We start from the raw sequence: 13,798 nt of genomic DNA on the forward strand, positions 1-13,798 counted from the left end.
GAGGAGATGCACTGCAGTACTCAATGCAGCTGGTGGCCACACAAGATAATGACTGTTACTTTTGATTTTGAACCCCCTTTGTTCAGGGACACATTATTCCATTTCTGTTAGTCACATGTCCGTGGAACTTGTTCAGTTTATGTCTCAGTTGTTGAATCTTGTTATGTTCATACAAATATTTACACATGTTAAGTTTGCTGAAAATGAATGAAGTTGACAGTGAAGAGGACAATTCTTTTTTGTTGCTGAGTTATAATATCTAATTAATTATATATATATATATATCCGGTTAAATAAAAGGGGGAAAATATAATTGACTCAGAGCAATTATCTCTCATGTGCACAAGATGTGCATTTATCAAAGCAGTCCTATTAACTCCTAATCAAATGAATGTCATGTGTTGTGTCTCCCTCGTGTTTACAAAGAAAACAAGAAAAAAATGTCCCTCTTGCTTGACCTCCCATTTTCCATCTCCATCTCTGTTGTCTGAATAATAACAGAGCTGGTTTGGCGCTGACTTTCACTAGGGTCGTGTGCAGAGGACTTTAGTGGGACCAGCAGTGGCATCGTCTGTAAAGCAACGGCATTTTGGTTCCTTACCCCGGTAAACCTTCAGGGGTTTTTCTTTGCATTCATTTGTTCAGTCTTCTGCAAGTCTCTGGAAAAAATCTAATTCGTTTTATAACCAACCCCAGATGCGGCAGTGTGTGAGAGAGTGTGTGTGTGCGTGTGTGTTCGCCAGTGCTTGAGAGAAAGGGTTCTTCCTGCAAGGGGAAAAGGAGAACGAAGAAACAAACGGTTTGGATTTTTTCAATTCCATTTTTTGGGGGGTGATTTTTTAGGAATGAACGCAGATACGTGCGTTTCATACTGTGATATGACATCGATGGATTCATATTATAACACGCCTTCGCCACACGGTAGGGATCAACAACCATCGGATCCCTTCAGAATATTCCAACCGAGTGAAACCAAATACAGCCCAACGTTCCTACCCAAAGGACAACAGGGTTACGAGGAGAAGTCTCGGAGTCCTTTCCAACAGGAGTGCCAGTCACTGGATGACGGCACAGAGGAGGGCAACAACTTCAACAAATACCACCTCTTCATGCAACGACCGACCTGCAAAACACCCCCGGAAAAACTCCACCAGGAAAGCGGAGGACACAACGACGCGCTCATCCCCTGCTATGGTGAGTTCCAAACGGTTCTGGAGCGCCGTTCGCCTGAGGAACAATCAACATCCCAAAGGTTCTTGAAACAAACGCGCTCAAAACTGGTGACTAAAATCCAAACATCCTATTCATATTTGTACAGGTTCAAACATCCTATTCATATTTGTACAGGTTCAAACATCCTATTCATATTTGTAACAGGTTCCACTCAAATAAAAAGTTCTTTTTTAAATCTCATTTCGCGAGGCAACGAAAGCAAAATAAACGTTTCGGCGGCTAGGCCATCGTCTGTCAATCAGCACCCAAACAGACAAAAAAAAGCAATGGATAGGTTACTGAACTAACAACCAGGAACCGTGTGGGCAAGGGGCCATAACAACAGTTACAAATGTGCAGATTTTATGAGGCCAGAGTGTAACTGGAGTTAGTTAGAGCGAACCCAGCATTTTATAAAATCCCTTAAATCCTCCATCTATCAGGAAGAGGAAGACGCATGCTATCTGTTAGAAACTACATGACCATAGATATTTTATGAAACCACGTTGTTGGTTGAGCTCAATACAATCATGACAAATAATGCTGAACGATTTCATTCTGGCATAGGCTTGCCTATTCTGTATGATTTTTATTTTTGTTGTCTGTGTTGGTATGTTGATGACTTGACCTCAACAGCATACTGGCGTAGCCTAATAGTTTACGTTTGAATATCTACACTATACTTTCTTAACACATCACCACATCAGCAAACATCATACATGAGGCTACCAACTTATCCAACTTATAGCACGCTGTCACTTTTGTTCAACACAAGTAAGGGGAGCTAATTAGACTGTGATTATTTTTTAAGATTTTGAATGAGCTATAAGGGATAGCGTAGAGGCCAGCGTAGAGGCTCCGACCAGTCTCTGAAATTTGACATTTAAGCAATAAACTGAAAACTATACGGTTCGATGATATATTGCACCACTTCTCACCAAAGGAATAGACTTCAACACACACACACACACACACACACACACACACACACACACACACACACACACACACACACACACACACACACACACACACACACACACACACACACACACACACACACACACACACACACACACACACACACACACACACACACACACACACACAGCTATGTCTTACTATACTTGGGATGACTTTTTGATTCCCATTCAAAACCCAAAACCTGACCCTAACTCTTACCCTCATTTGTACTCTAACCGTAAACCCTAAACCTAACCCTAACCCTAACTCTTAGCCCTAAATCTAACCCTAACTCTTAGCCCTAAACCTAACCCTAACTCTTAACCCCTAAACCTAACCCTAACCCTAACTCTTAACCCCTAACCCTAACTCTTAACCCCTAAACATAACCCTAACTCTTAACCCCTAAACCTAAACCTAACCCTAACTCTTAGCCCTAAACCTAAACCTAACCTCCAAACCCTAACCCTTGTTCTAGCCCTAAATCTAATCTCTAAGCTTAACCTCCGAACCCTTATAGTTCTAGCCCTAAATCTAATCTCTAAGCTTAACCTCCGAACCCTTATAGTTCTAGCCCTAAATCTAACCCCTAAGCCTAAAATATCATTATTATAAGTGAAGACTGGTAAAATGTTCTCACTTCTCTGAAATGTAGTTGGTTTACTATTCTTGTGAGGACTTCTGGTACTACCAAGTGTAGTAAAACGTGTACACACACACACACGCACGCCGTGCTTTGAGGCAAAATGACAGGCATCAAAGTGTAAAGTATAAATTTGAACAATCATACACGCATAAGCATGCATTATGGTTTTGGTTAGACACAGATTTCTAAATCACGGCCTGCCATCTAAAACCATTGTCTTTATAAGATCTAACGATACAATAGGAACACACGGGCAACCTGGCAGGGTATAGTAAACTGATGTGGATGTCTTTTGGAAAGGATACCTTTTTGCTCCCTCAAAGTGAGCACAGAGTTCGTTTTCCCAATATCAAAAAAAATGATATTGCTCCAGTTCAGTTACATGAATAAGATATTAACGAAACAAACATTTAATAAACCCGGAGAATAGAAATCGTGTTTTATTAATGACACAGATTTGAATTATTATTTTAATAATCTCTCGGCACTTGCGTTTAGGTCCTAAACCATCAGGTCAAAATCCTACAGGCTAATGATTGAAATAAACTACAGTCTAAACTCGTTGTGCTAACTCTTTTCGCGCACGGCATTGATTTTTTTTTTTTTGTGGGGGCAAAATTAACCAAACCTACATGCTTTGTTTCGTACGCCACATTCTTATTAAATTCACTGACTGTATGGCACAGCTATGGACAGCTGAAGACGCGCGGATTGACTTTCACCAAGGCCGCAGGACGCAAAGTAAACCACAAGATACCTAATAACGTGACGCTCTTTCGTGTTACACTGTTGTTCCAAGTTCATAGCAATTTAGAAGATTAGTTGTAGTAATATCATGACGACTCGACGGTGAACGGAGGATTAGGGCATAATGATAATGTAAATGAGCATAACAGCACAGCGTAATGACTTTGGCAAGAGACGTGAATGATGTTCGAAACGGCAAAGAGTTGCGAATGCAAAATAAGCCTGTCATTTCCTGGATTGATGCACTTCAGTATTAATACAGTAAAAAACACACACATATATATATATATATATATATAGCAAAACTGAAACTAAAATAATCTAGTTTTGTGTTTAAACAGAGCCCAAAGAAAGGGAATAAAGGTATAATTATGCTCTCACATCGTTTACATATTTGTTCCAGAGAATGACGTGCATTTAAACTATTTCAAAGCGACTGTTATAAAGATGTAAAGACACAGTTTGTGTTGCTGATCCAATGCGCGACCTTTGGAGTGGTTGTGTCTTTTACAAGGCAGGGGACATTTTAAAGAGAAATTAAATCTAGATTAAATCTGACTTTAACAAAGGAAAAGCCTTTAAAACACCAAAAACAGAAACAGAAAACAATGATTATATCCTAATAATAATAATGTCAGTTTAGCGCCACATTATTATGATCATTATTATCATTATTATTATTATTAGTGGATCTATTTGCACAGGAATCATTTATTTATTGTCTCAAAATGTAACTTTATTTTTTATCTTAATAATATTTAAAAGAAAAAGTCCATTTGAGCTAATTCCTAAAAACAATAACTGCTGCGCGGACTATAGGCCGTTACCAACTGAACTAGTGCATAATAACAATAATAATTTGGTTTAATTTGCATTTTAATTTCCAATCAAAATTCAATAACTTATAAAAGCGTGAATTCCAAATGACAAGCGTCAACATGATTTAGGGTACAAAAACTAAAACCGAGGATCAGATTGTATTATAACGAGTTTCTGCCGTAACTGCCAGCACACAACCATGCCAAAATACACCCCATAAAGCGAAAAGTAAACTGGTTTTCCCGTGACTGCAAACAATGGGAGTCAGGCCTTTTATACAGAGTGAAATCGTTATCTCACTGTGTATAGTGTGTGTGTTTTATTTCCTCAAGGTGAGAGCCAAGGTTAAAGTACCCCCCCATCGAACGAAAACATCTGGCAAAGTCCAATGACACAGCGAACCGTTTAAACTGCGATCATTAAATGCAATACGTTTCCCGGAGGAGAGCTCTGTAATGTTATTCTATAAAATGTTACAGCCAGATAGATAGATAGCTTCGGGGAGGATATAGTGTTGGGAGGTTAGCTAAAGCCTCAGGCATCAACTGGCTTGTGTTATCATGTGTGGGGTTTTGGTAGTCTACTCACCGGGAGGAGATATTGCACAACCTCGTTGTATCGTAACTACATGCGCATCAACGGTTTATTATTAATGACATGGGAATGCTATGGTGCACTTTTCAAGTGTTGGAGGACAATGGGCATTCCTTTTTTAGTTCATTATGACACGTCTGCTAACACACACACACACACACACACACACACACACACACACACACACACACACACACACACACACACACACACACACACACACACACACACACACACACACACACACACACACACACACACACACACACACACACACACCATGATTTCTTGGCAGTGAAGGTGCAGTATATCCCCGCTATATTCACACCTATCTTGGAACACAGGCAGACAGCCGTCATGCTGAGGCAAAAATAACCCCTTTTCTCACAGTTGCCATTTAATGTACTTTTCTACTTTCTGACTCACCAAGTCTTTATCACTGTTCATTGGCTTTGCTCTTTTCACATATTTCGGGAATATTTACAACGATTTACTTCTCCTTAGACACTGACCACAACAAATCAACTATATTGCTCGTCTTATACCAGGCATTATCATAATTGAACGAGGCTTGTTCACACCCACAGAGCGTTTGCGCAAAATGGTACTAACGCTTCGAACACACCGACAGTGTTTTACGCAAAATAGTACGCAGCATCATCTGGATATGTGTGCCACAAAAGTTCCACATTCACCTTCTGCTACCATTTCTGTCAAGCCGTCTACGCGTACAGTTTGACGCATATGTTAGAAAAATCCAACAACTGCACCATACCGAACGCACTGCAACTGTCTCGTGCAAACACAATGCTGCAAGGCAAACGCAGCGTTTTCATTGGAAATTAATGTAATTCTGGTGTACCAAAAATGCAACAACGCTGTCGGTGTGATCGACGAGTAAACACTACCAAAGATATGGCCTTAGGCTTGGTCATATACACGCGCTAAAGGCTAGTGCACTCAGACAATGCATGGGACAACAGGACCACGGGACGTTATAGGAGCTATTGATGAAAACCTCTATGGTCTGTACCTTTGGGACTGTGAGCCTCAACCTATATAAACTTGTACCTGACCACAGACAACAATGACTGAGAGCAAACCACCGGTGGAGCTGATGGCGTGCTAGCAGAGCAGGAGTCTGCAGGAATGTCGACCAGGCCGTACCCAGCCACACAGCACTACAGGAGAGTTAGCTACCCCCATTAATGCAAGCCAGATGTGTATTCATGTGTCCCAAATGGCACCCTATTCCCTATACAGTGCACTACTTTTGCCCAGTGAATCCTAAGTCGTGCACTATATAGGGAATAGGGTGCCATTTGGGATGCTAGCTGTAAATGACTTCTATAGTTATTATTTGAGACTCCACGACACGGTCCCTCCAAAGCCACAGAGACTGTCAGATGGACTGTGAGATGACAGAGTGGGACTGGTGTACGTAACCCCATTTCACCAATGACCCCAAGTAAATAAACCAAACGTCAGAAATGGGTTTCGGGTTTTGGAGCGCCGTTTTGAGTGATTTAGGGAGAACGGTGTGTGAGTGTGTGTGTTTGTGTGTCTTGGGGGAGGGGGGGGGGGACACACACGTCACGTCGCCACTGGCAGGCGATGTTTACATCCACATATCGTCTTGCATCATGGGTCTCTGAGGTTGTTTCAGTACTTTGATGTGGGATAATGTTGTACTTTTCAGCCTTATCTGGAGAAAGGTGAAAATACTCACATATCATGTCCTCTATTTAGTTTCAGGATTACTGACATTATGCGTCTTCAGAAGATATTTTCGAATACAAGTTAGTTAGCTAGTTGTGAACACTGCATCTGAGATCAACTGAGGGCTAAGTGAAACATCTGGATAACAGAGAGCATCATAATGACATGACTCTCGCTTAATGTAATCTGGCAACGGCTATGGGAAAAGACTACACCACACACTGTTACTGTGTGATGCTGATGGTACACCTACCACAATGCCTTGTGTTCAGGGACTCAATGTCCTGACCTAGAGACCATTTATATGGTAATAAAACACATTATGAAAAAAATGACTTGAAGTGGAGGTTTAGATGTTTAGATTTTGACTAATCTTATTGATCTTGTTTTAAATATTATGAGACGGTAGAATTCACCACAGATTAATGTTTTCATCGTTACATTCTGCACCACTACGACTTGGAGGACACACCACAGATGAATGTTTTCATCGTTACATTCTGCACCACTACGACTTGGAGGACACACCACAGATTAATGTTTTCATCGTTACATTCTGCACCACTACGACTTGGAGGACACACCACAGATGTTGTCATAGAGTGGATATGTGTTTCTCAGCAGTAAAAGAATATAACATCTCCTGGCTGTGTTGTGATGGCCTCCTGCCAGAGTTGGACACTGTGAATATGTGTTAGAAGAAGAACCAGGAAGTGATATCGCTGGTTATTTATGTGGTGATAGCGAACACATTGGATTGATAGTACTGAGAGACAGAGTAAGTGTCTGCATGGGAATATATTTGTGCCAAAATTATGTCCAATAGAAACAAACTATGGACAGTGTTCATGACAAATGCACATAGTACATAGTCATGGGATACTGGTCACTTTAATAATGGAACATAATAATGGAACACTGGTCACTTTAATAATGGAACATAATAATGGAACACTGGTCACTTTAATAATGGAACACTGGTCCCTTTAATAATGGAACACTGGTCACTTTAATAATGGAACACTAGTCACTTTAATAATGGAACACTGGTCACTTTAATAATGGAACACTGGTCACTTTAATAATGGAACACTAGTCACTTTAATAATGGAACACTGGTCACTTTAATAATGGAACACTGGTCACTTTAATAATGGAACACTGGTCACTTTAATAATGGAACACTGGTCACTTTAATAATGGAACACTGGTCACTTTAATAATGGAACACTGGTCACTTTAATAATGGAACACTGGTCACTTTAATAATGGAACACTGGTCACTTTAATAATGGAACATAATAATGGAACACTGGTCACTTTAATAATGGAACACTGGTCCCTTTAATAATTGAACACTGGTCACTTTAATAATGGAACACTGGTCACTTTAATAATGGAACATAATAATGGAACACTGGTCACTTTAATAATGGAACATAATAATGGAACACTGGTCACTTTAATAATGGAACACTGGTCACTTTAATAAGGTTTAGATGCTGTTTTACCCACTTTATATGTAAATACTGTATTATAGTCAAGGCCAATCCTATTTAACTATTGCTGTACATATACTATTCTATAAATGTATTCTTCAGATATACTACATATTCTATCCACATACTGTCCATCATGTCTGTACATCCCATCATGTATTTATATATACACAGAAGAATGTGCAAGGCTGTCATCAAGACAAAGGGTGGCAACTTTTGAAGATTCTCAAATATAATATATATTTTTCATTTGTTTAACACGTTTTGGGTTACTACATGATATGATTGGGCTGGGCGATATGGCCGAAATCTCATATTCCGATATAGGTCATTTCATATCCCGCTAACAATACATATCGCGATATAGGTAATTTCATATCCCGCTAATGATAAGTATCACGATATAGGTAATTTCATATCCCGCTAACGATAAGTATCACGATATAGCACATTTTCTGTAAATTCAACGAATAAATAGTTTATATAAAATAATCACATGTAAAGGCTTATTTCTTATTACATTTAGAATTATACTCAACAAATACAAGGTACTTACTCATATTTGATTATTTCTCCTTTTATTTAGAACCTTTGTGCAAATTTTCAATTAAGTATTTGGTCACATTGCCTTTAAATTGTTTAACTTGGGTCAAACGTTTCGGGTAGCCTTCCACAAGCTTACCACAATAAGTTGGGTGAATTTTGGGCAATTCCTCCTGACAGAGCTGGTGTAACTGAATCAGGTTTGTAGGCTTCCTTGCTCGCACACGCTTTTTCAGTTCTGCCCACAAATGTTCTATAGGATTGAGGTTAGGGCTTTGTGATGGACACTCCAATACCTGGAGTTTGTTGTTCTAAAGACACAACATGATGCTGCCACCCCCGTGCTTCACGGTTGGGATGGTGTTCTTCGGCTTGCAAGACCCCCCCTCTTTCCTCCAAACATAATGATGGTCATTATGGCCAAACAGTTCTATTTTTGTCTCATCAGACCAGAGGACATTTCTCCAAAAAGTACAATCTTTGTCCCTATGTGCAGTTGCAAACCGTAGTCTGGCTTTTTTATGGCTGTTTTTGAGCAGTGGCTTCTTCCTTGCTGAGCGGCTGTTCAGGTTATGTCGATACAGGACTCGTTTTACTGTGGATATTGATACTTTTGTACCTGTTTCCTCCAGCATCTTTCCAAGGTCCTTTGCTGTTGTTCTGGGATTGATTTGCACTTTTCGCACCAAAGTACGTTCATCTCTAGGAGACAGAAGCATCACCTTCCTGAGCGGTATGATGGCTGCGTGGTCCCATGGTGTTTATACTTGCTTACTATTATTGTTTGTACAGATGAACGTGGTACCTTCAGGTGTTTGGAAATTGCTCCCAAGGATGATCCAGGCTTGTGGAGGTCTACAACTTTTTTCTGAGGTCTTGGCTGATTTCTTTTAATTTTCTTTTAATTTTTCCATGATGTCAAGCAAAGAGGCACTGAGTTTGAAGTTAGGCCTTGAAATACATCCACAGGTACACCTACAATTGACTCAAATGATGTCAATTAGCCTATCAGAAGCTTCTAAAGCCATGACATCATATTCTGGAATGTTCCAAGCTGTTTAAAAGCACAACTTAGTGTATGTAAACTTCTGACCCACTGGAATTGTGATACAGTGAATTATAAGTGAAATAATCTGTCTGTAAACAATTGTTGGAAAAATGACTTGTGTCATGCACAAAGTAGATGTCCTAACCGACTTTCCAAAACTATAGTTTGTTAACAAGAAATTTGTGGAGTGGTTGAAAAACGAGTTTTAATGACTCCAACCTAAGTGTATGTAACCTTCTGACTCCAACCTAAGTCTATGTAACCTTCTGACTCCAACCTAAGTCTATGTAACCTTCTGACTCCAACCTAAGTCTATGTAACCTTCTGACTCCAACCTAAGTGTATGTAACCTTCTGACTCCCTAACCCTAAACCTAAGTGTATGTAACCTTCTGACTCCAACCTAAGTCTATGTAACCTTCTGACTCCAACCTAAGTGTATGTATGTAACCTTCTGACTCCAACCTAAGTCTATGTAACCTTCTGACTCCAACCTAAGTGTATGTAACCTTCTGACTCCAACCTAAGTCTATGTAACCTTCTGACTCCAACCTAAGTGTATGTAACCTTCTGACTCCAACCTAAGTGTATGTAACCTTCTGACTCCAACCTAAGTCTATGTAACCTTCTGACTCCAACCTAAGTCTATGTAACCTACTGACTCCAACTGTAAAAAAAAACACAAATTTATGAAAAATCTAAAAAGGTAAATAGAAAACACTTCAATTATAGTAGCAAACAAAATAAATATAGGCCTAAAATATATAATATATGTTTTTAGGGGCTTGCCTGTTTTGCATGTTATTTTGGCATTAATACGTGTCACATATCAGTTTGCATTTGGTACCTTTAGCACCAACTCACGAAACCCCCGTTTCTCCACTGTGTAAATTGGGGCCAGGTCTTTGTAAGTGGTAACGGCAGCTGTTATCTCGTTCCATCTTCATGGTTCTTTGCCATATGGTGCGCCGCGGGCAAAAGCCTCTTGCGAGTCGGGGGTTTGTTTTGAGCACTAGACTGTACTTTCTGGGGTCTCATCCGTAGACTCTCTCTGTACTGTTCCACATGATTCCTTCGTAGGTGGTAAAAGAGGTTAGTGGTGTTTGAGACTGTTGTCGGGACCGGCCGGCGGCATATTTTGTAGAGGACGGATTTTGGTCCATGTAAGACTTTTCATACCCAAACCACGTCCATGCGACCGAAGTAGTCCCTCTTTTAGGTACGAGCTCTGTGTCACGTTCACTCTCCTCCATGTTTGTTTGTGTTGCATTTTTTATTTCACACGGCATGCAAAAGCGACATTCCAAAACGACGAAAAATATTGCCATAAAGAGTGTGATTTGCGACACAACTAAATAAACGATAGAGCATAATATGAAACAATAGACGCTTTTCTATCGTCACACGATATATATCGTCATATCGCCCAGCCCAACCATATGTGTTATTTCATAGTTTTGATGTCTTCACTATTATTCTAAAATTAAGAAAAAAGTAAAAATTAAGAAAAACCCTGGTGTGTCCAAACCTTTTGACTAGGTACTGTATTCAGACCCTTTGCTATGAGACTCAAAATTGAGGTCAGGTGCATCCTGTTTCCATTGATCATCCTAAGAAATGTTTCCACAACTTAATTGTAGTCCACCTGCGGTAAATTCAATTGATTGGACATGATTTGGAAAGTCACACACTTGTCTATATAAGGATCCCACAGTAGTCAGTGCATGTCAGAGCAAAAAAAACAAGCAATGAGGTCAAAGGAATTGTACGTAAAGCTCAGAGACAGGATTTTGTCGAGGTACAGATCTGGGGGAGGTCCCCAAGAACGCAGTGGCCTCCATCCTATTCTTATCCATTCTTATTGGAAGAAGTTTGGAACCACCAAGACTCTTCCTAGAGCTGGCTGGCTGCCCAGCCAAACTGAGCAATCGGGGAGATGGGCCTTGGTTAGGGAGGAGACCAAGAACCCGATGGTCACTCTGATAGAGCTCCAGAGTTCCTCTGTGGAGATGAGAGAACCTTCCAGAAGGACAACCATCTCTGCAGCACTCCACCAATCAGTCCTTTATGGTAGAGTGACCAGACAGAATCCACTCTTCAGTAAATGACACATGACAGACCACTTGGAGTTTGCCAAAAGCCACGTAAAGGACTCAGGCCATGAGAAACAAGATTCTCTGTGGGGATGTTTTTTAGTGGCAGGGACTGGGAGAATAGTCAGAATCGAGGGAAAGATGAACGGAGCAAAGCACAGAGAGATCAAATCAAATAAATGTATTTATATAGCCCTTCGTACATCAGCTGATATCTCAAAGTGCTGTACAGAAACCCAGCCTAAAACCCCAAACAGCAAGCAATGCAGGTGTAGAAGCACGGTGGCTAGGAAAAACTCCCTAGAAAGGCCAAAACCTAGGAAGAAACCTAGAGAGGAACCAGGCTATGTGGGGTGGCCAGTCCTCTTCTGGCTGTGCCGGGTGGAGATTATAACAGAACATGGCCAAGATGTTCAAATGTTCATAAGTGACCAGCATGGTCCAATAATAATAAGGCAGAACAGTTGAAACTGGAGCAGCAGCACGGCCAGGTGGACTGGGGACAGCAAGGAGTCATCATGTCAGGTAGTCCTGAGGCATGGTCCTAGGGCTCAGGTCCTCCGAGAGAGAGAAAGAAAGAGAGAAAGAGAGAATTAGAGAGAGCACACTTAAATTCACACAGGACACCGAATAGATCCTTGATGAAAACCTGCTCCAGAGCGATCAGGACCTCAGACTGGGGCGATGGTTCACCTTCCAACAGGACAACGACCCTAAGCACACAGCCAAGACAACGCCGGAGTGGCTTTGGGACAAGTCTCTGAATTTCCTTGAGTGGCCCAACCAGACCGCGGACTAGAACCCGATCAAACATCTCTTGAGAGATCTGAAAATAGCTGTGCAGCGACACTCCCCATCCAACCTGACAGAGCTTGCGAAGAATGGGAGAAACTCCCCAAATACAGGTGTGCCAAGGTTGTAGCGTCATACACATGAAGACTCAAGGCTGCAACCGCTGCCAAAGGTTCTACAAGAAAGTACTGAGTAAAGGGTCTGAATACTTTTGTAAAAAAAAAAAAGATTCAGTTTTTACATTTTTTTAACATTTGCAAAATCTTCTAAAAAACAGATTTTACTTTGTCATTATGGGGTATTGTGTGTAGATTGATAAGGGATAACAACAATTGGATCCATTTTAGAATAAGGCTGTAACGTAACAAAATGTTGCAAATGCTCTGTAGGAAAGTCTGTACTTAGTGATCATGTAATCATATTGTCATGATTTATTGCACTATTTTATCTGAACAGCGTTCCTCATCCCGGAAAACCCCATACCATTTAATTACTTCCCTTACAAAAAAATAAAAATAAAAATGGTAATTAGATTTTTCACATGTGAAAATCTAATTACCATTTTCACATGTGAGAAAGTAGCTCACATGCTGTCAAGTGTATGTCAAGGTACTCACCCATAAACAGTATCCCCGGTATTCCTGACTCACCCATAAACAGTATCCCCGGTATTCCTGACTCACCCATAAACAGTATCCCCGGTATTCCTGACTCACCCACAAACAGTATCCCGGTATTCCTGACTCACCCACAAACAGTATCCCCGGTATTCCTGACTCACCCACAAACAGTATCCCCGGTATTCCTGACTCACCCACAAACAGTATCCCCGGTATTCCTGACTCACCCACAAACAGTATCCCCGGTATTCCTGACTCACCTACAAACAGTATCCCCGGTATTCCTGACTCACCCACAAACAGTATCCCCGGTATTCCTGACTCACCCACAAACAGTATCCCCGGTATTCCTGACTCACCTACAAACAGTATCCCCGGTATTCCTGACTCACCCACAAACAGTATCCCCGGTATTCCTGACTCACCCAGAAACAGTATCCCCGGTATTCCTGACTCACCTACAAACAGTATCCCGGTATTCCTGACTCACCCACAAACAGTATC

At 40.8% G+C, this 13,798-nt stretch overlaps 1 protein-coding gene across 1 annotated transcript in view; it reads left to right on the forward strand.

Annotated features, from left to right (window-relative positions):
* The first annotated feature begins 518 nt into the window (after positions 1-518).
* LOC112239997 (homeobox protein aristaless-like 4) overlaps positions 519-13,798 on the forward strand; it is a 44,673-nt gene continuing 31,393 nt past the window's right edge. Inside the window, exon 1 of the mRNA XM_042301895.1 lies at positions 519-1,194. Coding sequence (XP_042157829.1) covers positions 846-1,194 — 349 coding nt within the window. The 5' untranslated portion in view covers positions 519-845. The remainder of the gene's footprint in view (positions 1,195-13,798) is intronic.

Source organism: Oncorhynchus tshawytscha, linkage group LG19 (assembly GCF_018296145.1).
Source record: "Oncorhynchus tshawytscha isolate Ot180627B linkage group LG19, Otsh_v2.0, whole genome shotgun sequence".
Lineage (NCBI taxonomy): Eukaryota > Metazoa > Chordata > Actinopteri > Salmoniformes > Salmonidae > Oncorhynchus > Oncorhynchus tshawytscha.